Source organism: Xenopus tropicalis, chromosome 1 (assembly GCF_000004195.4).
Source record: "Xenopus tropicalis strain Nigerian chromosome 1, UCB_Xtro_10.0, whole genome shotgun sequence".
Lineage (NCBI taxonomy): Eukaryota > Metazoa > Chordata > Amphibia > Anura > Pipidae > Xenopus > Xenopus tropicalis.
In genome coordinates, this window is record NC_030677.2 from 10,945,311 (window position 1) to 10,971,489 (window position 26,179).

The 26,179-nt window shown below is 40.1% G+C and overlaps 2 protein-coding genes across 5 annotated transcripts in view; one reads left to right on the plus strand and one right to left on the minus strand.

Annotated features, from left to right (window-relative positions):
• The window catches only part of ctnna2 (catenin alpha 2), a 1,024,232-nt gene that overhangs the window by 423,450 nt on the left and 574,603 nt on the right, over positions 1–26,179 (minus strand).
• Positions 1,089–4,171, plus strand: lrrtm1 (leucine rich repeat transmembrane neuronal 1). Its single transcript, XM_002935479.4, has one exon. The coding sequence runs from the start codon at positions 1,994–1,996 to the stop codon at positions 3,557–3,559; it is 1,566 nt and encodes a 521-aa protein (XP_002935525.1). The 5' UTR covers positions 1,089–1,993; the 3' UTR covers positions 3,560–4,171.

Sequence of the window (26,179 nt, forward strand, 5' to 3'; positions counted from 1 at the left end):
AACTCTCCTTACTGTGCCCTATGTGCAACATTCTGGGTTATCACATAGTGCCTGATGATAGACAGACAGACAGATAGATAGATAGATGATCCAATCCAAGCCATTGTGCCGCTTATTAGCTGTTGATATTTGCCCCAACAGTCTCCTCTCTGTGCCCTATGTGCAACATGCGGGGTTATTACATGGTGTGTGTGCCAGGACAGGCTGCACGCTTGCTTCTCTGCTCGCCACACACTCATGTAGAATACTGCAGTGCTCTCCTGTGTCTCCGGAGCTGGGGAGCGGGGACAGGAGTTGGGAGAGGGAGAAAAATAAACAGAAGGAACGGCACGGGCACTGAGCAATCAGTGATGAACTAGAGCCCCCCTTCATTCCCTTCTCCAGGAAGCTTGAATTAGCCCCGTCCTGATGGTATCAGCAATCCGGCAAAGATATTCTGTAATTGAAACCCACTGCCAACATTGGCTTGTCAATAGTGTTGGACATCATCTCCAAAGTAAGGGAGATTTACGCCAAGGCTTTTAATGCAACGTCGCAATTTCCCTAATTACACATGACGGAAAGAACAGTGACAGAAAGATCAGGAGAAAAAAACCATGTAAAGAAAGAAAGGAACACTTGGGTAATGGGGACCCTGCCTCCTTCTGAGCCTTCAGCATCTTTTCAGCTAAAATTAAAATACCCCCCCTCCCCGTAAATGCAGAATTTGGTTCTGATCAGCACATCCAGATCCGTGAAATACCCCTCAAACTAAACCCACCTTGAAGGAACATTCCTATGGCAACAGCCCATGTCACCGTCTAACATGGAAAAGACATGGTGAAATGTGGATACAAATTCTCCCTCTTTTAGTGATGCCAAAGGGTGATCAACGGAAAAAAAAATAAAATAAATGAATAAAATCAAAAGAAAGGGGGAAAAAAAATAATAATAAAAAAAATTGTGCCCTGTTGTTCCGTGCAGTGCGGTGGATTTTGGGGGAACACAAGGAGAAAAGCTTCCAGTATTAACCAGCAAGGAATATATATTACTTTACTGGTTGACTAAAATGTTGATTTTATGCCCACCCCTTTCAATCTGCCCATGTCTGAGATTCTCAGTGCAGGCGTAGAGTCATGAGTAGCTTACGACACTCAGTGAACGCTAGGTGCCTCTGCATGCTTCAGCAACATACTGCTCCGGCTCCAGCAAAAAAAGGAGCTTTCTGCCTGATTGTCTTTCTCTGCCCCGGCTACAAGCAGCTCACAAGCAACGCGGGGAGGGGAAGATAAAAAAAACAACCATTCACCAATTCATCTCTCCGGGGCTGAATGACTTCCACAATCAATTGGAGTTACATTTTATTTTTTGGGGGGCGAACGTCGGTGGGATTCAGGTGATGGACACTGAGCAGACTGCAAGATCCCGGAGAGTCGTTAGCAAAGCCGTTTCCACAACGTCGCCGTGTTAACTGCAGAGGCAAAAAAAAAACCCAAAACCAAAACGACGGCGGGATTTTAGTAGTTGTGGAACTTGAAGGTCCTACAAGTCATCTGAAAGGTAACCGGACCCCCCCTTCCTTTCCTCCGCTTTCCCCATTCATCTTATAGAGGCAAAGTGGGACATTGTGAGGCTGCCAGCATTGTACAAACTGAAAGGCAGCACAGAGGGGTCTTTTAGCCCTGCGTATAATTAGCCAAAACACAAAGGCAGCAGCTGAATGGAGGCTGTCACTCTCTGGAGAAAGGGTGGGTGAGAGACTTTTTACATGAATTTTTTTTACATGAAGAAATATCTATATTTCAAACCCTTCCCCGCAGCGTTTAACATGAGCGAAACCTCAGCCTCTCTGCCTGCGAATCCCCATGAACTTTAACGCTGCCGACATTCTCCTTGCCGTAAAGTCTGCCCCCACCTGTGTGTCTGTTGATCTATGTATTTTATTAAAATATGATGTAGAATCTGGGCAAGATTCAATGGACATTCTCGAGAAAACCTGGATACATTCTTGCTAATGGATTTCCTTCTCATTGGTCTCTGCTTAAACTGGCTGCTAAGGAAGCCCCCAGGGTTAATACTGTGTACGTTGGGTGTATTTGTTAAAATGCTTCCACTGGTGAATAGTGGGTGTCCGAGGCTGTGCCGGTGCGAGGGCAGGTTCCTGTACTGCGAGTCGCAGAATGTCACTGAGATCCCTCACAACCTGTCGGGCGTAATGGGCTTGTCTCTGCGGTACAACAGCCTTTCAGAGCTACAAGACGGCCAGTTCACAGGGTTAATTCAGCTCACGTGGCTCTATCTGGATCACAATCACATCCACACAGTAGAGGGAAATGCCTTTCACAAACTGCGTAGAGTTAAAGAACTCACTCTTAGTTCCAACAAAATCACACATCTGGCCAACACCACTTTCCGACCCATGCCAAACTTGCGCAGTGTGGATTTATCCAACAATAACCTACAGTCTCTGGAAGCGGATCTCTTTCATGGGCTGCGCAAGCTGACGACTTTGCATATGCGCTACAACGCCATCAAGTTTGTACCAGTCAGAATCTTTCAGGACTGTCGCAGCCTGAAGTTCCTGGACTTGGGATACAATCAGTTGAAGAGCCTTGCTCGCAACTCCTTCGCGGGTTTGTTTAAGCTCACCGAGCTCCACCTCGAGCACAATGACTTGGTGAAGGTGAATTTAGCTCATTTTCCCCGGCTCCTATCCTTGCACTCTCTATTTATGAGGAGGAATAAGGTGACTATAGTGGTGAACTCCTTGGACTTCGTATGGAAACTAGAAAAAATGGACCTCTCTGGGAATGAAATTGAATACATCGAACCTCACGTTTTTGAAAGTTTACCTCATCTGGAATCACTGCAACTCGACTCCAATCGACTGACTTACGTTGATCCTAGAATCTTAAACTCTTGGAAATCCCTTTCCAGCATCACCCTTGCTGGGAACAACTGGGACTGTGGCCGCAACGTTTGTGCTTTGGCCTCTTGGCTCAGCGCTTTCAAAGGTCGCTGCGATGGCAATATGCTATGCACGACCCCGGAGTATGCCCAGGGTGAGGACGTCCTTGACGCCGTTTACTTTTTCCGTTTGTGCGACGACCCGGTAGATCCAACCAGTGCTAATGCTATTTCTACAGCACTGAACAACAGTGACAGAATTGCCATTGACAGCCCCACTGCTACTAGTTACAACGTGCAGGATACCGAAGGGGAAAGAACCACCAACGTCCAAACGGCAACTGTGGCCAATGAGCACCACGAGAACACGGTTCAGATCCACAAGGTGGTCACGGGGACCATGGCTCTGATTTTTTCCTTTCTCATTGTGGTTTTGATGTTGTATGTTTCATGGAAGTGTTTCCCTGCCAGCCTTAGACAGCTGAGGCAGTGCTTTGTGACACAACGTAGGAAGCAAAAGCAGAAACAGACCATGCATCAAATGGCTTCCATGTCGGCCCAGGAATATTACGTTGATTATAAACCCAATCACATTGAAGGAGCTTTGGTTATCATTAATGAGTATGGTTCCTGCTCTTGTCATCAGCAGCCTGCAAGGGAGTGTGAGGTGTGATTTGTATGGGAATGAAACAATTGTACAACCAAATAACAATCACAGACAGGTGAATGGCCAGCGGGGTGTGCTTGGTGATGCACTTTTTTCTGATTGACATGGAGAAAGACTTGACATTTTAGCTTTATTGTGTCTTAAATCTACAGGACAGCCAACCATAAAACAAACATACAAAAAAAATATTCATACGGTATGAAGATCTGTCTATATTCAGGAATCTGAAAGTGTAAAAAAAAAAAAAAAAAAAAGGTACCACATTGATTTTTTTGTAAACTATGATGTTTAAAAAAATAAAAAAAAATAGCATTTACAATATTTGAAGAGTGATTTGACTAAATCCATGATGCAAAACAAAAAGGAGGTATTTTTGTATCCCCCAGTCTTTGGCAATCTATCATCTGGCTCTTTACAAATAAAGCAACCTTGGTTTAGATAAAGGTGGACGAGTGGATCATTCTACTAAATGATTCCTTTGCTGCCGTCCATTGTACTGGGTGCCGTCTTGTAATGGGTGCCCTGCAGCCCAACCGGAAACTTGCCTTGGTAACGAGATCTTGGTTAATGGTCTTAGGTGGCTTCCCAAAATAGACTCTACACTAGGTAGGTAGATAGATAGATAGATAGATAGATAGATAGATAGATAGATAGATAGGCAGGTAGATAAGTAGGTAGATGATTGATTGGTTGATTGATAGAGAGATAGTAGATGCTTTACTTATCATTTTACATAAGAAGATACCATATTGGTCACCCTTGGTTTCACCTTACTCTTCTGTCCTACTGAGGGCTTATAGTATAGAGTATTTCTTTATTTATAGGTAGATAGATGATAGATAGATAGATAGATGATAGGCAGGTAGAGAGATAGATAGATAGGCAGGTAGATAAGTAGGTAGATGATTGATTGGTTGATTGATTGATTGATTGATTGATAGATAGAGAGATAGATAGATAGATAGACTTATCATCAGAAGATACCATATTGGTCACCCTAGGTTTCATCTTACTCTTCTGTCCTACTGAGGGCTTATAGTATAGAGTATTTCTTTATTTTTAGACAAGAAGACTGTAAACCAGTCTAATGGATGAGAACGTTTGGATTCTATAATAGAAATATCCATCCATTCAAGTATGTTTAATATAACCCTGCCAGACCCCAAGCTTGCCATATGTTTGTGGTTGCTGAGAGCTAAATATGCAACACTCTAATCACTATTCATCTCCGTGGTGCTAAATACCCCCCCCCCCCTTGTATAAAAGTTTGGGGTCAGTAAATCTTTTTAAGCTCCATCGACTATTTGTACTGATTTGGTAAGTCGGTTAAATTATGTATTCAACCCAACAGCTGGAAAGGGAACGGAGCTGAAGAGTCAACACTCACTGGTTTTGCTCTGGGTATTTATTTATTCATTCAGATTGGCTCCGGGTGAAATGGTTTTTATTTTTTAATGAACAATTATGCAAGAATGTTGTGTTTTAGCTTAATATGTGTGTTTGTGTGTGTGTGTGTGGGGGGGGGGGGGCGATCTAATAAACACACAGTGCAGTAAATTCTAAGCTTCTGTATGGGGCACATGAATTCCCTGTAAATACACAATCAGGAGATGTATAGCCTGGGAAAAAAAAAAGAGAAAAAGAAAAAAAAAACAGCAGATCCTTTTCTGGAAAGTGTTGCCATTAATTTCTGTTACTATGGCAACAGGGTAAAATACAAATGTATGGGAAAAGATGAGTTAATAGTTATAGGTTGGCATGTCCTTCCTCTTAAAATGGGAGGGGTATCTTTTTTGTTTTGTTTTTTTTTACTAAATTTTATTTTTGTCCCCATTCAACAGACGTACAGACATATGCAATGGGAGCAAATTAGTAATCCGATCAGATCGACCTCTTCTCTTCCCAGATAGGACTGCAATGCACTAGCAAGCAATCTGTTGCATGCAGCTTCTGCCAGGGAAGGGGGGGGGGGGTTAATATTTTCAGTGCCGGCACAGGACTAGGAGGCTTTAGATCTCCTGCCCAATGACCATAAAGCAAATATGTCCTGATACGGAATAAACATGTCTATTTACAGATCTGTAGTGGGCATTCATCTCCAGACCCAGCCATGATCCCACCCAGAACCAAGAAATATCTCATTACTTCTCCCCGGGGTGTTCATTTTTCTCTCCACTCGGCTTCCAGCCAAGATTATGAAGGAACTCAACCATTATTTATAATACTGGGCACAGAAAGAGCCTTCACCCTTTGATGTTCATCTAAAGCTTCTCTTTAATAGACTAAATCTGACCAAGTTCTACATCTTCAATCTGAATTGTACATAAATGCACCAATTTCTCTATTTCGTTTTTATCCCCCGTTTTTTTTTCTCGTGTCAAGATTTTTCATTTCAATAATAATTCTGAGATGATGTTGCTGCCTGCAAGTCATAGGTTTCCCTTTTCAACAGCCCCCCCCCCCCTCTCTCTGTCTATCAAAAGTGTTCTTTTATCTTATTAAGGTTTATTGTTAGCACGGTTTTAAAGGTTGTGGAAAATTCTAACCTTTTCAATGGATTTTGACATAAAGAAAGTTTGCAGCCGTGAAAGCCGAGAAAATGAAATAAACAAGGGTATAGATCTTTAAGAGCGCAGTGCCATCTTCAGTAAGAAGTCAGATTTCTTTTTTTTTTCCTGTCTCTTTTCTGAGATTCACAGCACTCTCTAAAGGGATTCAAGGGCTCATCCTTCCAATACAACCTACAGTCTGCATTACAATAGCTTGGAGAAAAAAAAAATAAAAAAAATTAAATTAAATTAAAAAAAAAAATATATATATATATTTATATGTTTGCGTGATATGGTTAAAAATCATTATTATTATTATTAATAAAAAAATATATATATATATGTTTGTGTGATATGGTTAAAAATCATTATTATTATTATTATTATTATTAATTACAAATATATATATATATGTTTGTGTGATATGGTTAACAATTATTATTAATGTATTATTATATATATACAATAATAATAATAATAATAATAATAATAATAATAATAATAATAATAATAATAATAATAATAATAATAATAATAATAATAATGGCACTGAGCCTGAGTGGAAGAATTTTAAAAAATAATATGTATTTATCTGACCTTTTAAAAAAAATAAAAAAATATTTAACAGCTACTAAGCTTGAGTTGAAGAATATAGGAATAAATTAAAAATATAAATAAAATAAAATAAATAAAAGTCACTAAGCTTGATTGGCAGAATTTAAAAAAATTAAAAAAAAAAATAAAATACATTATAATAAAAAATAATGTAGCATAATATACATAAAAATATAAAGACAAAAATTTTAAAATGTAAAAAAATTTAAAAATATATATATTTTTAAAAAAAATAAATAACTGGAATAATTGGAAGAATGTAAGACTTATGTGATATATGTGTGATCTTTTTGTAATTATTTTTTAATTTATTTTTAGAAATGCTAAAAAGAAATAATGCAGCATAGTATAAACCTGTACATCTGATTTTTTTTTTTTTAATATATATATATAAAAAGGGTTACAGAGGTCACTTGGAAAAATTCCAGTTTTTTGAAGGTTATTTTTATTTATTTATTATTTAATCTTGATTTTTTTTTTATTTATTTGATTTCTGCCTCTTTCAAGCCTTGGTTAACCTGACAACATGAACACCCTTTGATTCCAGCTAGGAAACCTCAACAGTGATAAAAGGGTTTATTTATTCAAAATATTTCAGCTGTTCCAGTCTAACAGGATTTATCGACTCGACAACCGTTTGGGAGAATGGACTTTGTGCTCATTGATTCTCTTAATAACCTTGGTTGGAATTTTGTGGCTGTTGGACTTGTGCTGTATGTGGGCCTACCTATGGGTTGTTGGAAGAGACAATTACTCATTGCTATCTGTTGATAATGTGCAGTATATTAGGCCTCTATGGGTGCTTTACTATATTTTATAGAGCTTAAGGAGGAATTGATTTTCAAATATCCAATAAACAGTGTCACAAAAACTAGAGGTTTCTTTTCAATAGTCACAATAGGGATCTTAAACCTCCAACCCTCCCCGAGCTGCCAGCTAGAGATACCCCTGGGGACTTGTCATTCTCACTGTAGTGTTGTTCTTATAAAGCCCTACGAAGGGAACACATCTACTGTTCAACAATATTTATACCGTAGGCAAGGGGATACAGCAGAACTTGATTAAAGGTCATTATACTGACAGTTATGAAAATGTTGATGTGTGTTCTACAGAATTTTTTCTTAGGGAGAACAAGGGAACTTCTATGCTTTACAAAGTTATTGACTGGTCTTCTGGTTTCTTATTGTGTCGATGTATTAGGCCACTGGGGGCACTGCTCCTTGCAGCTGATAGGGGACGCTACACACGTGGAGATTCGCTCGCTTGGCAAGGTCCCCAAGCGAGCGGATCTTCACCTAATATCCCCACCTACGGCTGGGCAATATTGGGGAACATGTAGGCTAATTCGATTGTTTGACCCTGGGGCCAAACAATCGAATTATAATGGCGGCAATGGGGCAGTCGGTTCGGGGACCGCATCAACGAGCCGATGCGGTCCCTGATCCGACTGAATCTTTTAACCTGCCCGATCGATATCTGGCCAATTTCAGGCTATGGCCATCCTTTCTGTCCCTACACAGGCCAATAAGCTGCTGAATCGGTCCAAGGGACCCATATCGGCAGCTACAGTCGGCCCATATATGGGGACCTTTACTCTTACTGGGATATATTTTGTCTCTTGTTATGGATAGATAGTGGTTTTTAAAATGTTTAGCAAATCAACGCTTTCTACATAATGAGCCAGAAGTGGAATTGGCTTACAACCAATGTTTTTGACCAAAAATAGTTATAGATAGACAATGCTCTCTGAGGAACTGATTGGTTCCCGCACTTATCAGCCTATAGAATCAGTATTTGGCTCACCAAGAGGGTGGCTCAATCAGATACGGGTCCACACATTGGGCACTTGCCCTGGACAGTCTCGTTTTGCCTATATGACTAGCTAATTCACAGAATGACCATAATAAACTCTAATTACTTGAACTGGGTATAATCATTTAATAACATAGTACTACGACAATAGACGATACAAGGCCTGATTTGTGGTAGTTCCCAATAACCTAGTCTGTATAACTTCCATATTAGGCCCATGACTATACATTATTATATTCAGGAATCTCAATGAACCAATGGCCAGTTCATCCAAGAAAAGCTTCATCATAGTAGGTTTGAAGAGCAGCCCTTTTCCCTTCATGTCAACCAATAAGTTCCCACATGTACCAGCGGTGGCATTTCTTTCTAATCATGTCCTATAATGTTCTCTCCACATCAACAAAGGATTCCACACATGGGAGGAAGGGTCAACCAATTCATTCCAGACCAAAAGCAAATTGGATTGTCATGTCATTCCACATGGGGGCAGTTTAAAAGGGATTAAAGATTGTGTTGCACAAAAACAATGCAGCTACCAACCCCCTTAATATTCCTTCTGTTATCAAAAAGTTTGATCATTATCTACAGTACAACTCTCTGTTACTTGACACGGCACTACGATTTCCATTAAAAAGATATTTTTTTCACCTTTCCATATAAGTGGAATTCCAAAAAGACGCATTTTAGAAGTATAAGAATACATAGAGAGTCGGATAGAGATATACAAGTTGTATAATAGCAGGCTCCATAAAAAGCAGAAGCAATTTACAAACCTGAAGGAAAGGTTTTCTTAGATATGTAGCGTAAGGGCGCCAGGAATATAAAACAATTGATTTTCTGGATAAGGGATCTTTCCATAATTTGGATCTTTGTACCTTAAGGCTACTAAAAAATCATTGAAACATTGAATAAACCCAATAGGGCTGTTCTGCCCCCAATAAGGGGTAATTATATCTTAGTTGGGATCAAGTACAGGTACTGTTTTATTATTACAGAGAAAAGGGAATCATTTAACCATGAAATAAACCCAATAGGGCTGTTCTGCCCCCAATAAGGGGTAATTATATCTTAGTTGGGATCAAGTACAGGTACTGTTTTATTATTACAGAGAAAAGGGAATCATTTAACCATTAAATAAACCCAATAGGGCTGTTCTGCCCCAATAAGGGGTAATTATATCTTAGTTGGGATCAAGTACAGGTACTGTTTTATTATTACAGAGAAAAGGGAATCATTTAACCATTAAATAAACCCAATAGGGCTGTTCTGCCCCAATAAGGGGTAATTATATCTTAGTTGGGATCAAGTACAGGTACTGTTTTATTATTACAGAGAAAAGGGAATCATTTAACCATGAAATAAACCCAATAGGGCTGTTCTGCCCCCAATAAGGGGTAATTATATCTTAGTTGGGATCAAGTACAGGTACTGTTTTATTATTACAGAGAAAAAGGAATCATTTAACCATGAAATAAACCCAATAGGGCTGTTCTGCCCCAATAAGGGGTAATTATATCTTAGTTGGGATCAAGTACAGGTACTGTTTTATTATTACAGAGAAAAGGGAATCATTTAACCATGAAATAAACCCAATAGGGCTGTTCTGCCCCAATAAGGGGTAATTATATCTTAGTTGGGATCAAGTACAGGTACTGTTTTATTATTACAGAGAAAAGGGGATCATTTAACCATTAAATAAACCCAATAGGGCTGTTCTGCCCCCAATAAGGGGTAATTATATCTTAGTTGGGATCAAGTACAGTTTCTGTTTTATTATTTATTAAAAAAAAAAATATATATATATATATATATTATATATTTGTTAAAAACATGAATGATTTTTTATTTTTTGACTTTGATTTCTTTCACTTTGTGCTGTACAGACTGAAGTACTGTAATGTGCCCGGGCCCTTCCAGCTTGTTACACCCATACAGTGCTGTCAGAGTCTTACTCGCTCTACTGTGGAAGCCTTTAGAGCAGCAGCCAATTAGAAGCGACTACTCATCTAATGAAGTCCAACCATAGAGAAACATCTTGCCTTTACATGAAAGCAGCCTTCACCACTTGTATAATAGAGTGTGCAATGTCTTCCAACAGGAATAGTTACTATTTGCCCATCTTGTTATTACCCCGACATGGATAGACCTTTCAAATGTCATTTTTTGCCCTGTGCTCTACAAGGTAAGCCCCCAAAATCAAGAGAGAGAATGCCATTGCAGGAGAATGGACTCATCTCTTTTATAGACAATTTTCAATGTATTTGCCTTGGCTTTAATTCGGCAGATATCTTTATATAGATTTTATCATTACCCAGCTTGTGGAGCATTCACACCTGTGGGGAGTTCCACGTGTCTTTTTATATCAAAGCGGCTGGCACATCGCTCTAAGCTGAGGCTCTCCAGCTGTTATTGAACACATGAAAGACTCATGAACACATGAAAGACATATGTCTTTTTGTATCCTCGCTCCCACCGCCCCTTCTGGAATGGAAGATGGACGGGGAGGAGTTCGCAGCCTTTAAAAAGCCATTTTAGAATGCAATAGTCTTCAGCCAACCCCAAAAATAACTTGGACTGTCTCTAAGGAGCAGATTACGATAGACACCATCCTGCTGTCCCTTAGGAAGAAGAACTTGTAAAACTGGAAAGTACTTCTACCTCCCATAGGCAAAGCATTGCCTTTAGCCATCGCTCTACACTAAGTATTCATGGAGCAATGAGCGTGCACTTCTTCCTAATGGTTCCTGAGACTCCCCGTTGAGCGGGGTCACTTTCTAAGCCTCACCGCCTCTCTTGGGAACAGTAAGAACCTACAATATCATAGTTTCTATACTTAGGTCTGCTTGGTGGGGAGTGCATTTATACAACGCTAGCTCTCTCCAACGTGAGGAATAAAAGAGGAGAACATTATGGCGAACAGAGCTTGAGCGTGCAGGTTTTAGCCCAGCGTGAAGGAACATTTGCATGCATTGCTAAGCATTAGCTCGCTGCGCCGCTGAGATGACTGACAGGCAAAGTCAGAGCAATAAGGCAGATCAGATTAAAAAAAAAAAAAAAAATCATTTACATATCAAGGGTACGAAGGCGTTTAGATGTTGCTAAGTTGTCTTGTTGGCAAGATTCAGCAAGCAGTATAGGTGCTAAAGAGCTACATGTCCAAAGCTTCCATTGTATTAATATTAGGGGTGCACCCAATACATTATTTGGGGGTTTTGGAGAACTCAGAATCCTTTGGGAAAGATTCAGCCGAAGACTAAAATAAGCTAAAGTGCTAAAGAGCTACATGGCCAAAGCTGCCATTGTATTAATGTTAAGGATGCACCAATACATTATTTGGGGGTTTTGGAGAACCCAGAATCCTTTGGGAAAGATTCGGCCGAAGACTAAAATAAGCTAAAGTGCTAAAGAGCTACATGGCCAAAGCTGCCATTGTATTAATGTTAAGGATGCACCAATACATTATTTGGGGGTTTTGGAGAACCCAGAATCCTTTGGGAAAGATTCGGCCGAAGACTAAAATAAGCTAAAGTGCTAAAGAGCTACATGCCCAAAGCTGCCATTGTATTAATGTTAAGGATGCACCCAATACATTATTTGGGGGTTTTGGAGAACCCAGAATCCTTTGGGAGACATTCGGCCAAAGACTAAAATAAGCTAAAGTGCTAAAGAGCTACATGGCCAAAGCTGCCATTGTATTAATGTTAGGGGTGCACCCAATACATTATTTTGGGGTCTTGAAGAACCCAGAATCCTTTGGGAGAGATTCGGCCGAAGACTAAAATAAGCTAAAGTTCTAAAAAGCTACATGGCCAAAGCTGCCATTGTATTAACATTAGGGGTGCACCCAATACGTTATGTTGGGGTTTTGGAGAACCCAGAATCCTTTGGGAAAGATTCAGCCTAAGACTAAAATAAGCTAAAGTGCTAAAAAGCTACATGGCCAAAGCTGCCATTGTATTAATGTTAGGGGTGCACCCAATACATTATTTGGGGGTTTTGGAGAACCCAGAATCCTTTGGGAAAGATTCGGCCGAAGACTAAAATGAATCCAAATCCTAATTTGCTAAATTTGAACGTGCAGGCTTCCGTATTCATGTAACCAAAAGTCATGAGATTTTATGGATTGGATTCAGTTTGGCCAGACACTTGGATTTGGCCGAAGCTCAATCCTAATGAAAAAGGCAGAATCTTTGCTGAATCCTGAGCCGAATCCTGGATCCCTAATTAATATTAATATAGGGATGTACCAAATCCATACATTTTGAATATATTTTCATACTGAAGTCTCAACAAAAGAGTCTTAATTTGCACATTCACACCTGTGTACGGTCAGGGTCAGACTGGGGGTGTGCGGGACCAACGGGGCTGCCACCCTAGGGGCCCCACACCCCCCCCCAACAGGCAGGGCCAGAACTAGGGGTAGGCAGAAGAGGCGCCTACCTAGGGTGCAGTGATTGGGGGGACTCCAGGCAGGAACCTCTCCTGCCTCACCCTAGCCTGCGCTCCCTTCTCTTCCCCCCACCAGTTGCCATAACACGGTGGGGGCAATGACTCCACCCCCGCTCGACGGAACTGCGCATGCACACACATGGGAGGGAGGGGGGGGGGAAGGTCCAGGGGCAAGGTGGCCAACCAGTCAGCTTGGACCACCCCTGCCCACAGGGGCCCCCACCAGCCGTACATGCTCTCCAACAGAGGCCCCCACTGCACGTACAAGCCCCCCACCTGTCATAAGTAGACACAATTGGGGGAGGGCAGCTGGGATCTGGGCGGGGCCCAGAGGGTTTTTTTTCCAGTGTCCTGCTGGCCCAGTCTGACCCTGCATACGGTCATGAAAACTGCATCATATGAAGGCGAATCCTTGGTTCCAATATGTAATATAGGTACATAGTTACATTAAAGGGGTTGTTCACCATTGAGTTAACTTTTAGTATGATGTAGAGACAATATGCAATTGGTCTTCATTTTTTATTTGTTGTTTTTTAATTATTTTACTTTTGCTCAGCGGCTCTCCAGTTTGGAATTTCTGCAGTTATCCAGTTGCTAGGGATCAAATTACCTTGGCAACCAGGGAGTGGTTTGGATGAGAGACTGGGATATGAATAGGAGAGGGGCTGAATAGAAAGTTAAATAATAAAAAGTAACAATAACGATAAAACTGTGGCTTCACGGAGGAGTCGTTTTTTTGGCTGCCGGGGTCCATTGGGAAGTTGGAAAGAGTCAGAAGAAGAAGGTAAATAATTGAAAAACAATGAAAAATAAATAATTAAGACCAACTGAAACGTTGCTAATACTTGGCCATACTATAACATACTAAAAATGAACTGAAATGTGAATGATCTTTTTAAAACTTTGTCCATCACGTTCGACCATTTGCCGCCGTAGTTGTAGCTGATCAAGAGCAATAGAGAATACAATCTCAGTATATAAATCCAAGCGGCCGTGTAGCTATGGGATATATTGGCCGGTACGGCTGCTCCACGAGGAGAATTCCCCACCCTCCCAGCTGTCACAATAAAAAAATCCTTTTTGCACCTAAAGATAAAAACCTCCTCTCTCATCATCTCAGGGGAGGCCCTCGTGTCATCTGAAAGGATCTAACGGCGAGAGAGGAATCAGAGGGTTTATCATTCCGTCCCCTTATATATTCACATGCACCCCCCCTTATCTACAGTATAAACAATGCAAACAATCCCCGAGACCTTTTATATCCTTTATCATCTAAGTCTCATCGTTCTCTGCAATTTCTATACATAAAAAATGAAGCTTTTGAGTACTTGAGGGCAAAATAGCTCTACATATTCTAAATGGGGCCATACCAATGCTTGTGGGAGGGGGGGTGGGCTATACCATCTTTTCCCTGGAGTCTATACAACATCGTTGCAGCTGACTGGCATTGCTTTACATGGTTGGCCATATGGAATTAAGCATTTGGGTTTGTTTGCTTTGATTAGGTTTGTCAGTTCTATTTAATGATACTGACACAGTGCTACATATACTGAGCACTACTTGGACATACGGATTTGATCATTTTGGGCACTAAACTTCTTAATAATTCGCGTTGAGTGAATTTCTTCACCAGGCATGGATTCGCAGCGAATTCCCGCATTTCGCCATTGAATTGTTTCCCGAAACTTCTGTGAAAATTCAGCACGAAAAAATTCTTTATGCGTCAAAAAATGTTGTTGCGCGTCAAAATTGATCGCGGGCGTGTCGCCTAAAAAAAATACGTGGGCGGCAAAAAAAAAAAAAAAGACGGGCGACCAAAAAAGATGCGGGCGACAAAATAGGCACGGGCGGAAAAAAAATTGCGCGGCAAATGCATTTCGCAAATTTTTGGGGCGTTTCACAAATTTTAAGGGGAAGTGAAACAGGACAGATTCGCTCATCACTATTAATAATATCTTTTAGTAGTGATGAGTGAATCTCTCGCAATTTGCTTCCCCGTAAAATTCACGAATAGTGATGAGCGAATCTGTTCCGTTTCGCGTCGCCGAAAAATTTGCAAATCTTTCAAAAGATCCGCAAAATGGTGAAAAATTCGCGAAATCACGAAAATGTCATGCAGCAAAAAAATTTGTCGTCCGCGGCTATTATTTTGTCGCCCACGGCTATTATTTTGTCGCGTGCAGCTATTATTTTGTCACACGGCTATTATTTTGTCGCCCGCAGCTATTATTTTGTCACACGGCTATTATTTTGTCGCCCGCGGCTATTATTTTGTCGCACGGCTATTATTTAGTTGAACGCCCATTCTTTTGACGCCCGTAACTATTCTTTTTTGACGCCGCCGACAATTTTTGGACGTGCGGCAAATTTTTCCACAGCGCATTTTTTCATCCGTTTTGTGAAACAATCCACCAATAGCGAAACGCAGAAATTCGCCATGAATTCTTGCTTGGCGAAACATTTCGGCCATCACTATTCACGAAACGACATGAAAGCTGTGAAAAATCTGCGAAACCCATTTGTGCGCAACTTTTTTTCCGGCGACCGCGTCCAATGGCACAGTGATGCCTCATTCTACTAATTTACTGATTTATAAAATTTTTGCCCCATTACAGTAAGCCACCCAAGCCAATAATAAATGTGCGTTTGTTAACTGCAGTAGACAGTTAATCAGTTTTAATTGCTCACTGGTTGCCGTGGGTTACTGCACAGGATTGAAATGACAACTATGCTGAAACTTGCTTTCATTATAATAAGTGCAATAGACTAATACTGTTAATTGCTCTGAGTTAATGCAATGGTCTAAAAACCCTTTTGTAAAGCTGAAGTTTAGTAATATTTTATGACTTTATGACAGCAGTTCTGCCCTGCTTTATGGCTGAGATTCTAGCTATCTGTATAACAGAGCATTCTGTCACAGTGGCACAGATCCTATCTGATCCCCTCATTGTAAGCAGCAGTCCTGCCCTGCTTTATGGCTGAGATTCTAGCTATCTGTATAACAGAGCATTCTGTCACAGTGGCACAGATCCTATCTGATCCCCCCATTGTAAGCAGCAGTCCTGCCCTGCTTTATGGCTGAGATTCTAGCTATCTGTATAACAGAGCATTCTGTCACAGTGGCACAGATCCTATCTGATCCCCCCCCATTGTAAGCAGCAGTCCTGCCCTGCTTTATGGCTGAGATTCTAGCTATCTGTATAACAGAGCATTCTGTCACAGTGGCACAGATCCTATCTGATCCCCCCATTGTAAGCAGCAGTCCTGCCCTGCTTTATGGCTGAGATTCTAGCTATCTGTATAACAGAGCATTCTGTCACAGTGGCACAGATCCTATCTGATCCCCCCATTGTAAGCAGCAGTCCTGCCCTGCTTTATGGCTGAGATTCTAGCTATCTGTATAACAGAGCATTCTGTCACAGTGGCACAGATCCTATCTGATCCCCCCCCCCATTGTAAGCAGCAGTCCTGCCCTGCTTTATGGCTGAGATTCTAGCTATCTGTATAACAGAGCATTCTGTCACAGTGGCACAGATCCTATCTGATCCCCCCATTGTAAGCAGCAGTCCTGCCCTGCTTTATGGCTGAGATTCTAGCTATCTGTATAACAGAGCATTCTGTCACAGTGGCACAGATCCTATCTGATCCCCCCCATTGTAAGCAGCAGTCCTGCCCTGCTTTATGGCTGAGATTCTAGCTATCTGTATAGATAGAATGTAGATAAGATTACAATCTTTGTTTCATTCAATGTTTTTGAGACCTAATATCTGGCCACCAAGCCCCTTAGAGATTAGGGCCGAACAACTGTAGCATCTAAAGTGTCTCACTCTCGCCTAATGTTATATCCCTTGATGAAAATTGAGCGATCATCCTAGTTTTCCTCAGAAATGGAGTTATCAGTGTAACTTAAGTAACTACCTTCATTTGGGACTGAAAAGAAATGTCCATACATCTGGGGAGGGAAAGTCCTCATCAACTTCAAAATGTGTCCCTCAAAAAACCTGTCTTGGTCTTTAATCCTATCTGTCTACAGAGCGCCGGGTCTTTTAGCATTTTTCCTGAAACTCTATTTCTTACACAGACACGGTTTGCCAAACAAAAGGGTAAGAAAAACTTCTAATGAGAAGAGTCATGTGAGTTGGTTTGATATCCAAGATCAATGGTTGCCTTGGGCTATTTTTGTGGTGAACAAAAAGTAACGGTCTTTTTATTCTTCACTACTGCCAACTAAAAGCTCCATACACCTCATTATGTCTCATATAGTTTCCATCCGAATAACATCCAAATGTTATAGCTAATACAGAAAATATGCAGTGCAGATTTAGAGCCGTGAATCAGAGGGGGCGGTAATAGCTGATCCCTCTTTAGTGGCCACTACGTTCAGCTGGGCATCAGTAGAGACAGCCAGGGATAAACGCTGATTAATAAACCCTGAATACATTTAGCTCCTATAAAAGTTAAGGTTATCACAAGGGCCTTAATATGGCTGCTCTTAATGTGCAGAACCTACAGTAGAACTTAAGCTTCTTGGTTTACGTTCTCTACATTTATAGCCGCCATATTAAGGCCCTTGTGATATCCTCAAGAGTTCTAATAATTATTTTAGGGGCCCCAAAGATGACATAAAAAATATAAAGGAAACCATAGGTCCCATTTGCACATATACTATGTAGGTATTTGCATGGTAAATGCCAAATAAGTTTTGTACCATGGAAAGTACTTCCTTGGGTGGCTAGGAGGTTTGTTCCTCTAGGGTTCCTCCTAATGTCCTTCTCCTAATTACCAACCATTCCATCTCCATCCTCTCTCTATCTCCTCATTTTATCTGATACATATCTATATGGGACTATCATTAAGTTTGCACGGAATGAGCTCTTTTGCAGTGAAAGAAGGTTCATTTTTATAACTATCTGTGCTGAGAGGACAAAACAGAGGGCACGAGCGATTGCAATGGATAGAGGCGGCGACTGTAATTGGATCAATAATTATACAAAAAAGAATCAATTAGTTCTGAAAGAAACAAAAATGAATTACAATGAGCAAGTTTTATTTTGGCTATAAAAAGAAAAGGACTAATCCGTCATCGATTTTGAGAACAAGTTAAGCTCCAAACACTAAGTGACTAAAGTTTAATCATACAGAATCAATATGTACATTGCAATCAGCATCGTTAGTTTCCACATAATATCCAAACTCACAAAAATGGTATAAAACGCAAATATAATGCGATCTCTTACCCCAAGGGGTTATAAAAAGGCCCAGATGCAGAAAGGATCCAAGACCAGGGGCATCTTGGTAGGATGAAGCTAATGTATATCTTCCAATAACAGTTTCCATTGTTATTATTTCTATTTATGTAATTTTTCTAATAAATTTATTCTCATAACTTCAGATTTGCTAATGTGGTGGCCTCATCTGGTTTGACCACATATGAGATGGACCAGATTGGTCTGGCTTGACCAGTTGGCCCATGGATCATGAATCAGATCATAATGCACATCAGTCAATAGTAGACCACAAAATGGGCTACTGCAACCAGATATCAATTGGACGGGGCATCGAAAAGGCCCCATATCAGTTGCCTACTTAGTCCTGAGGGGCCAAGTAGACATCAGGAACCCTTTCCTCATTTGTTTGCCCCTAAGCACTCTGATTGAGTGATTTATAAAGACCCCGTTGATCCCCGAGGCTCAACAATAATAATTAATTCTTTGCCAGAACTAAATTTTAGAAAACGGTACTTTACCTGTATATAAACGGTATTACATTTATATATGACTGCAGGAAAGAGAATGGGGCATATATATTAGACTACACCATTGGGAGCATAATGTGCCATTAAATTCCCCGCAAACAGTCACCAGTGTATTTTCCCTATACAATTGTAGCGGGGGGAAATTTAATAGAGAATTTATAAGGGTAGGTCACCAGTCTGAACCTGCTGAAAATTCATTCTATGTTTCTGGCAAAAAGATGTGTGGCAATGTTGGAAAACTTTCCTTTTTGGTAAAAAAAAAACAAGTTTTATCTTTCACCATTTATGGCCCAATATAAGACTTCTCAAGTGGTTTCCTTGTACCTATATTTAAATTATATATTTACGTAGCTCTAGAATAGAGAACATACAAACTCCCAGCTGGAACCAAACCCAAGACCACGTAGCTGTAATACAGAAATGCTAACCACTTTGCCACCACAGTATAGAGCACCATCACTCGTGCTAATGGACCTTCTAGGATTCCCAGGAGGACCCTATTTTGGAGACTGTCAGGGTCATAAGGCTAAACCCTACTTGTTTAAATGAGTTACTGCCCAATGAATGCCTCAAACACACAATGGAACATAAGCTATCATTGTTGTAAATAATTCCTAAAAACTGGAATTAGTGATGAGCGATTTTGTCCCATTTCGTTTCGCTGAAATATTGGTGAAACGGTAAAAAATTCAGGAAATGCAGCTACTGCATGACTTTTTTGAGGCACTCAACTTTTTTCGTACACGACCACGACTTTTTTTGACATGACCACGACTTATTTGATGCTACCATGACTTTATTGATGTAACCATGACTTTTTCCCCACTCACCAAATTTTTCAGCAGTTTTTGTGAAAAAAATTGCCAATGGCAAAATGCGGAACTTCACAGGAAATCCATGCCTGCCGAAAAAATTCGCCTATCACTAGTGATGAGCGAATTTTTTCGCCAGCATGGATTTGCAGCGAATTTCCGCATTTTGCCATTGGCGAATTGTTTCGCTAAGCTTCCGTGAAAATTTGTCGTGGAAAAATTTGTCATGCAGATTTTTTTTGGCATGCTTCAAATTGGGCGCGGTCGCGTGAAAAAAAATGTGCAGTTGCATCAAGAAAAGGCGTGGCCACGTCAAAATTGGGCGTGGTCTTGTCAAAAAGCACGGACAACAAAAAAATATATGCGAGCGAGAAAAAAAATCGAGCGATAAATGCATTTCGAAAATTTTTCGCCGTTTCATGAAATTTCTTGCCGTTTCGCGAATATTATGGCGAAATGGGACAGATTCGCTCATCACTACCCATAACTAACTGGAATCCATTAAGAAGAGATCATCTGTGTTGAGTTCCTATTAAAAATAACAGAAATGTTCTATTCTCCGGTAAGAAGTAAGAAGTTTAAAAGGAATTACCTTGTTCAATCCTACCGAGATTTACAACTTAATATTAGCAAACAACGGTTATTATTGGGCGGCCCCGTTACGCTGTATTCTCTGTGGGTTACAGCACAAAGCTCTCTCCATTTCCAAGTGTTAGTTCGTAACGCTCTACGTGTAAAAGGCTGTGATGATATTAAGAGGAAAAAACAAATCTAAATATGAAGCGCAACTCCTGGGGTATTTATCTTACTGGCCTTGACTGGTCTTTGAAGTTTAGCGCAATAGGAAATTTACTTCAGATCCAGATCATTTCCCCAAGCAATTTTCTTTCTAACAAACATAAATTTGTAGACACAGCTAAAAGGCATTTAATTCCTGTTCTGAACAGGCCACTGAACATGAAATGTTTTGGCCGAACTTATACGTATAAACGCTCAGCTGCGCCGGACGCCATTATAGCGAGCGACTGTTCCAAGTGAAGCAGTAGGAACTTTTCTCTTACTGTATCTCATTATTGATAGCGATGAGCAAATCTGTCCTGTTTCGCCTCGCCGAAAAATTTGCGAATCTTTAAAAAGATTTGCAAAACGGGGAAACATTTTGGGGGGGTGGGCGCCACCAAAAAATGACTTTCTTTTGACACACATCATTTTTTTTAGGCATGCAACAATTTTTTTTTACACAGTCAACTATTTTTTGACATGGGCGTCAATTTTTGGACATGGGCAACAGTTTGTGGAAGTTTGTCGCCCATTTTACGAAAAAATCCACCAGTGCCGGAAAACATTAATTCGCTGTGAATCCATGCCTGACGAATTATTTCACCCATCACTAATTATTCACCAATGGAAGGAGCAACAGAGTTGGATCTAGGGATGCACCGAATCCAGGATTCGGTTCGGTATTCGGCCAGGATTCGGCCTTTTTTGGCAGGGTTCGGATTCGGCCGAATTCACGTCCTGGCCAAACTGAATCTGAATCCTAATTAGCACAAATGAGCATATGCTCAGAAGGGTTACATGTTTTTCACGAAACAGATGACAAAATTTACGGCGGAAAAATTCACCACATGACCAAAAATTGTCGCCTGTGTAAAAAAGAAATTGGCGCGTGCAGAAAAAAAAAATTGTCAATTATTTTTGCCGGATTTTTTGGCAAAATGGGTCAGATACGCTCATCACTAATTATATTAATAAAAAACCCCAAAACTAGCAATTAATTAGGGAATAGTTAGAGACTACGACAAGTTTGATAAAAACTGCATCCACATTTTTCCACCAAATTGTTATTATAGTCAAATTTCAGTTTTCCACTGCCATCAACTGCATAAATCTCAAAAACTTGAATGGCAGCTAAAACCCGGCAAGTTTTTATATAAGCTAATAATAGGGGTAAAGCAACATTCAAGCCTTTCCTACTCGGCGGGACAATATGATTTTGTCACACAAAATTCGTACGCTTTTTGTTGCAAAGTACGAAAAAGTTGCGCAAATTAACGAAAAAGCCGCAAAAAAAAATAAAATATCCACAGTATGAAACACTTTGAAAAATATTGCTGAAAGTTTTTAAAAATCTGTATATTTTTAAGGGGAAAAGGTTTGGGATCATTGATGTGATCACATTTTCTAAACTCAAATTCCCTTTTGAGGTACAACATTCTCCAGTCGAATCAATTCAGTAAGTTATTTCTCCGTTTAATACATGGAGCCATTTTTATTTTCAGTTCCTCCGACTCGTTGTATATTTTCTCAAGATTATGAAGAGACTTTTATTTGAGGCAAATTTGCCAAGAAAAAGTCCAATACTTCATTTAATAAAAATGCGTAGCCAGCAAAATCAAATTTATTGTGGGATTTTGTGGATAATTCACTTTTCATCCTCTGATAAATGTGCCCCTGTGTCTCGGCTTCAGCCTATTACAGGTTAGGCATGACAGGCTTGAACATTCTGAGAGTATTATTAATACATCCCTAGAGGTGAGACAAAACACTGCCTTTCTGCTATTTTACTTTATATAATACAATTCTACTGCCAGCAAATTGCATTAAACATTCTCTCTTTTTTTTCCCTGTTTCTGAGAATTAGATAAAGAATGTCCTAAATTGGAATTTTCAACTCATGTTTTTGATTTTTCTTTTCAGGGCATATAAACATATCGGTAGGGTTCAGAATAAATTGAATAGGAACCTAAATCGGTTACGGGTATTTTGGACAAAGATTGGATGGAGATGGCAAATCTATTAATTTGGTTTTGGCCTGTATCTAAAACTTATTTCCATAGTGTATTGTTCCACCAAAGGCTTGAGAACATCTCCAATGAAGGTCTAAAGCAACTGGACTTGCTAAGTAATCATTGAAGATGTTTCACTGCTCATCTGAGCAGCTTCTTCAGCCATAATAGGAATCTGTAGAATAAAGGAGGTTGGTTCCCTGTGTGTTGTTCCACCAAAGGCTTGAGAACATCTCCAATGAAGGTCTAAAGCAACCGGACTTGCTAAGTAATCATTGAAGATGTTTCACTGCTCATCTGAGCAGCTTTTTCAGCCATAATAGGAATCTGTAGAACAAAGGAGGTTGGTTCCCTGTGTGTTGTTCCACCAAAGGCTTGAGAACATCTCCAAATAGTAAATGTTGAAGGTCTAAAGCAACTGGTAGGTATGGGACCACCTACTCTCCTTTACTTTGTAGGGTGGAATCAATAAACTCTTTGCAGGTATGGGACCACTTACTCTCTTTTACTTTGTAGGGTGGAATCAATTAACTCTTTGCAGGTATGGGACCACCTACTCTCTTTTACTTTGTAGGGTGGAATCAATTAACTCTTTGCAGGTATGGGACCACCTACTCTCTTTTACTTGGTAGGGTGGAATCAATTAACTCTTTAGTTGACTATGATCACTACAGCCTTTCTAGTAAAGTGGACTTGTTTGCCTATGAAAACTATTCAATGAAGGATATACGTTTTCTTCGGAAGAGAAAGAATGATGGATTCAGCTACATCTTGCTAATGCTCCCTACCACTGGCCGGGCTGGGGTTATTATTGACCCCAATGTTTTTTGCATTTTTGCTTTACCCCAATATACTCTTTTGGTAGAAAGACCCCATTGTGATGATAATAGCCAAGTGAATGCAGCCATCATTTCTAAATGCAAGATCCGTGTTTTCATGATTTTAATACCCCCAAAGCAAACATTAAAGATGGGGTACAGGAATGTGCACACTGTGATGAACCTTTTTATTTTTTTCAAAGAAAACCTTTAAAAAGGTTCATAGAAAGGTGCATCCCCATTATTGTATCTAGGTCATCCCTTGTCCCTGAGAGCATTCAAGTACACCAAGTACATTTTTTAAAAGAAGAACTAAAGCTTATAGTAGGGCAGAAATGTTTCCCATTATGTTTTGGGCTTCTCTACCAGCTCAAGGCAACCATAGCCCTTTATCAGGGAAGATCTGTGCCCCCAAAGATGACCCCAGTAGCCCCCCATCTTCTTTTCTGCTGATTCCCTGCACATACTCATGACATGTGCTCATGTCCGTACCCTGAGCCTAGGGACCCACTCACAATATAAGACTGATTAGTAATCAGTTCAGATTATTAGTACAGGACAACTCTGAAACCAGTTGAGAAGGTAATAATCAGCCCTGTAGCATCCATTTATATGACAGGCCAACCTCATTTTCTGCTTGATATTTTGAGATGACCCCTAAGCTCAGCTTCTCACCAGCCGCCCGGGGCCTACTAAGTATGTGAGCATCATTATCTCCCCTAACAGGCCAAGGTGGTTAGCATTTCTACCCATATTAAGTTTCAGGGTTTAGTTTATATAATTATACTCATACACTTTGCACTCAGTTCATGATTCTTTGTAGTTAATTATCCCAACTCTTCATTTTAATCAGCAATGGGATTATTGCCAATAAGTTCCTTGGGTTAGAAAGAGAGTGAGAGAAAGTCAATATACAATACTAGGAGCTAGTGCTTTATTTGTTAGGTCAGACAGTCGTGAGTGACAGCGAGAACGTTACTGTAGTTGACTTTTGATGCTCTAGGCTAAGTTTGTACCATCCACCTACAGTAATACAACATGACAGTTGGTTATTGGAAGCTCTTTCATGTGATAACTTAATATTTTTTTGAGATTTGTTATTTTCCCTTCAAAGTGTTTAATACTGAAGTGGAAAAAATCTGCTCATAACCTTGATCTCCTGTCCAACAAAACAATTTATCCCACGGACAAGCAGGACAAGCACCCTTTAGCCCTGAAGCCATTGCATACCCCTGCCCTACGGTGGCTGCAAGGTTAACATTTGCTACAGTATCTGCGGTTTAACCTTAACCTTTTATAAGATGGAAAAAAAAAATAACAGTTGAAGCAAATGATAACATATTTTCATTAATAAAACATAAAAGGGGTCATTTAAGTATGTCCCCGAAAATGTGGTTCTTTAAAATAAATACAATATTTGGCTCTTTATATTCCTGTAAACCCAGACAACCTGTGATGTCTCTTTTTTTATTATCTCTTAAGAGACCGGTACGAAACTACGGTAATCTTCTTTCCATCTTCTCTCCTTATGTTCCTCTCCGTTATACTCTTCTTTCCCTGTTCCATTCCTTATTTTCTATTTCCCACTTTCTATTGTTCCTATGCTACTATTGCTCTTTGGTTATTTGATAGGAACCACTGGGTATACACGAAACTGTTCTCAAAGTATCCACTTTTTTTTCTTCTCGCTCTTAACTAAACAAGAAATACCAATTCTCACAATGTAGATGCTCCTTTTCGCTCATGACCTGCAATTCTCTTTTCTTTTATCCTATGTCATGGTATTATTGTACTGTTGGAACCTTGAAATAAATAAATAATTTAAAAAAAAATAAAATGAATACAAAGGAAAGTGCATATTGACACAATTCATTGAGATACTTGCATCCAAAGACACTCCAAGAACATGGCTGCCTCCATCATGCCGCTTATGATGAATGGTGCACAACCGAGCCTAATGATGATGGGAAACCCTAGAGCTAAAACCAACCTTGGCCAGGCAGTAGCTCCAGGGTTCCCAAAATGGGTTGCTTCATAAGGCACACCAGTCTTTCGTCCATTCAATTGTCCATTGGGGAAAGGCTGCATTATGGAAGTTTTGCATCCATGATTGCACTTTGCACTTGCGTTCATAAATTACCCCTAGAGACACTTATGCTCTAAATATAATAGAGAGGCTTTAACAATGAACCAACAAAGAGACTACACTAAGATGCAGAATTATTTGTTTGGTAGAACCTGCTCCCTTTGATTTAGAGATGATGGTTGCCTCCATCATGCCTTTATGATGAATGGTGCACAACCGAGCCTAATGATGATGGGAAACCCTAGAGCTAAAACCAACCTTGGCCAGGCAGTAGCTCCAGGGTTTCCAAAATGGGTTGCTTCATTAGGCACGCCAGTCTTTCATCCATTCAATCGTCCATTGTGGAAAGGCTGAATTATGGACATTTTGCACCCAAAATTGCACTTACGCTCTAGATATAATAGTTGTGGAATTTCCTCCCTGAATCAGTTGTGCTGGCTGATAGATTATATAGCTTTAAGAAGGGGTTAGATGGCTTCTTAGCAAGTGAGGGAATACAGGGTTATGGGAGATAGCTCTTAGTACAAGTTGCCCGAGGGACTGGTCCGATTGCCATCTTGGAGTCAGGAAGACATTTTTTCCCCTCTGCGGCAAATTAGAGAGGCTTCAGATGGGGTTTTTGCCTTCCTCTGGATCAACTGGCAGTTAGGCAGGTTATATATACTGTAGGCATTATGGTTGAACGTGATGGACACACGTCTTTTTTCAACCTAACTTACTATGTTACTATGTAATAGAGAGGCTTTAATGATGAACCAGCAAAGAGAAATACACTAAGCTGCAGAATTATTTGTTTGGTAGAACCCGCTCCCTTTGATTTAGAGACTGGCGGACGCATTCTCTTCTATCGAACCTATTTCCTAGAGACTCTCCTTGTTTTCCGTTTCAATTAAAAGGAATCACAGCTCAATCAACATTTTAATGGTGCGATCATCTTTCCC

Bases quoted from the DNA above. Each gene is read 5' to 3' on its own strand.
- lrrtm1 (XM_002935479.4), top strand. From the start codon at position 1,994: ATGGATTTCCTTCTCATTGGTCTCTGCTTAAACTGGCTGCTAAGGAAG.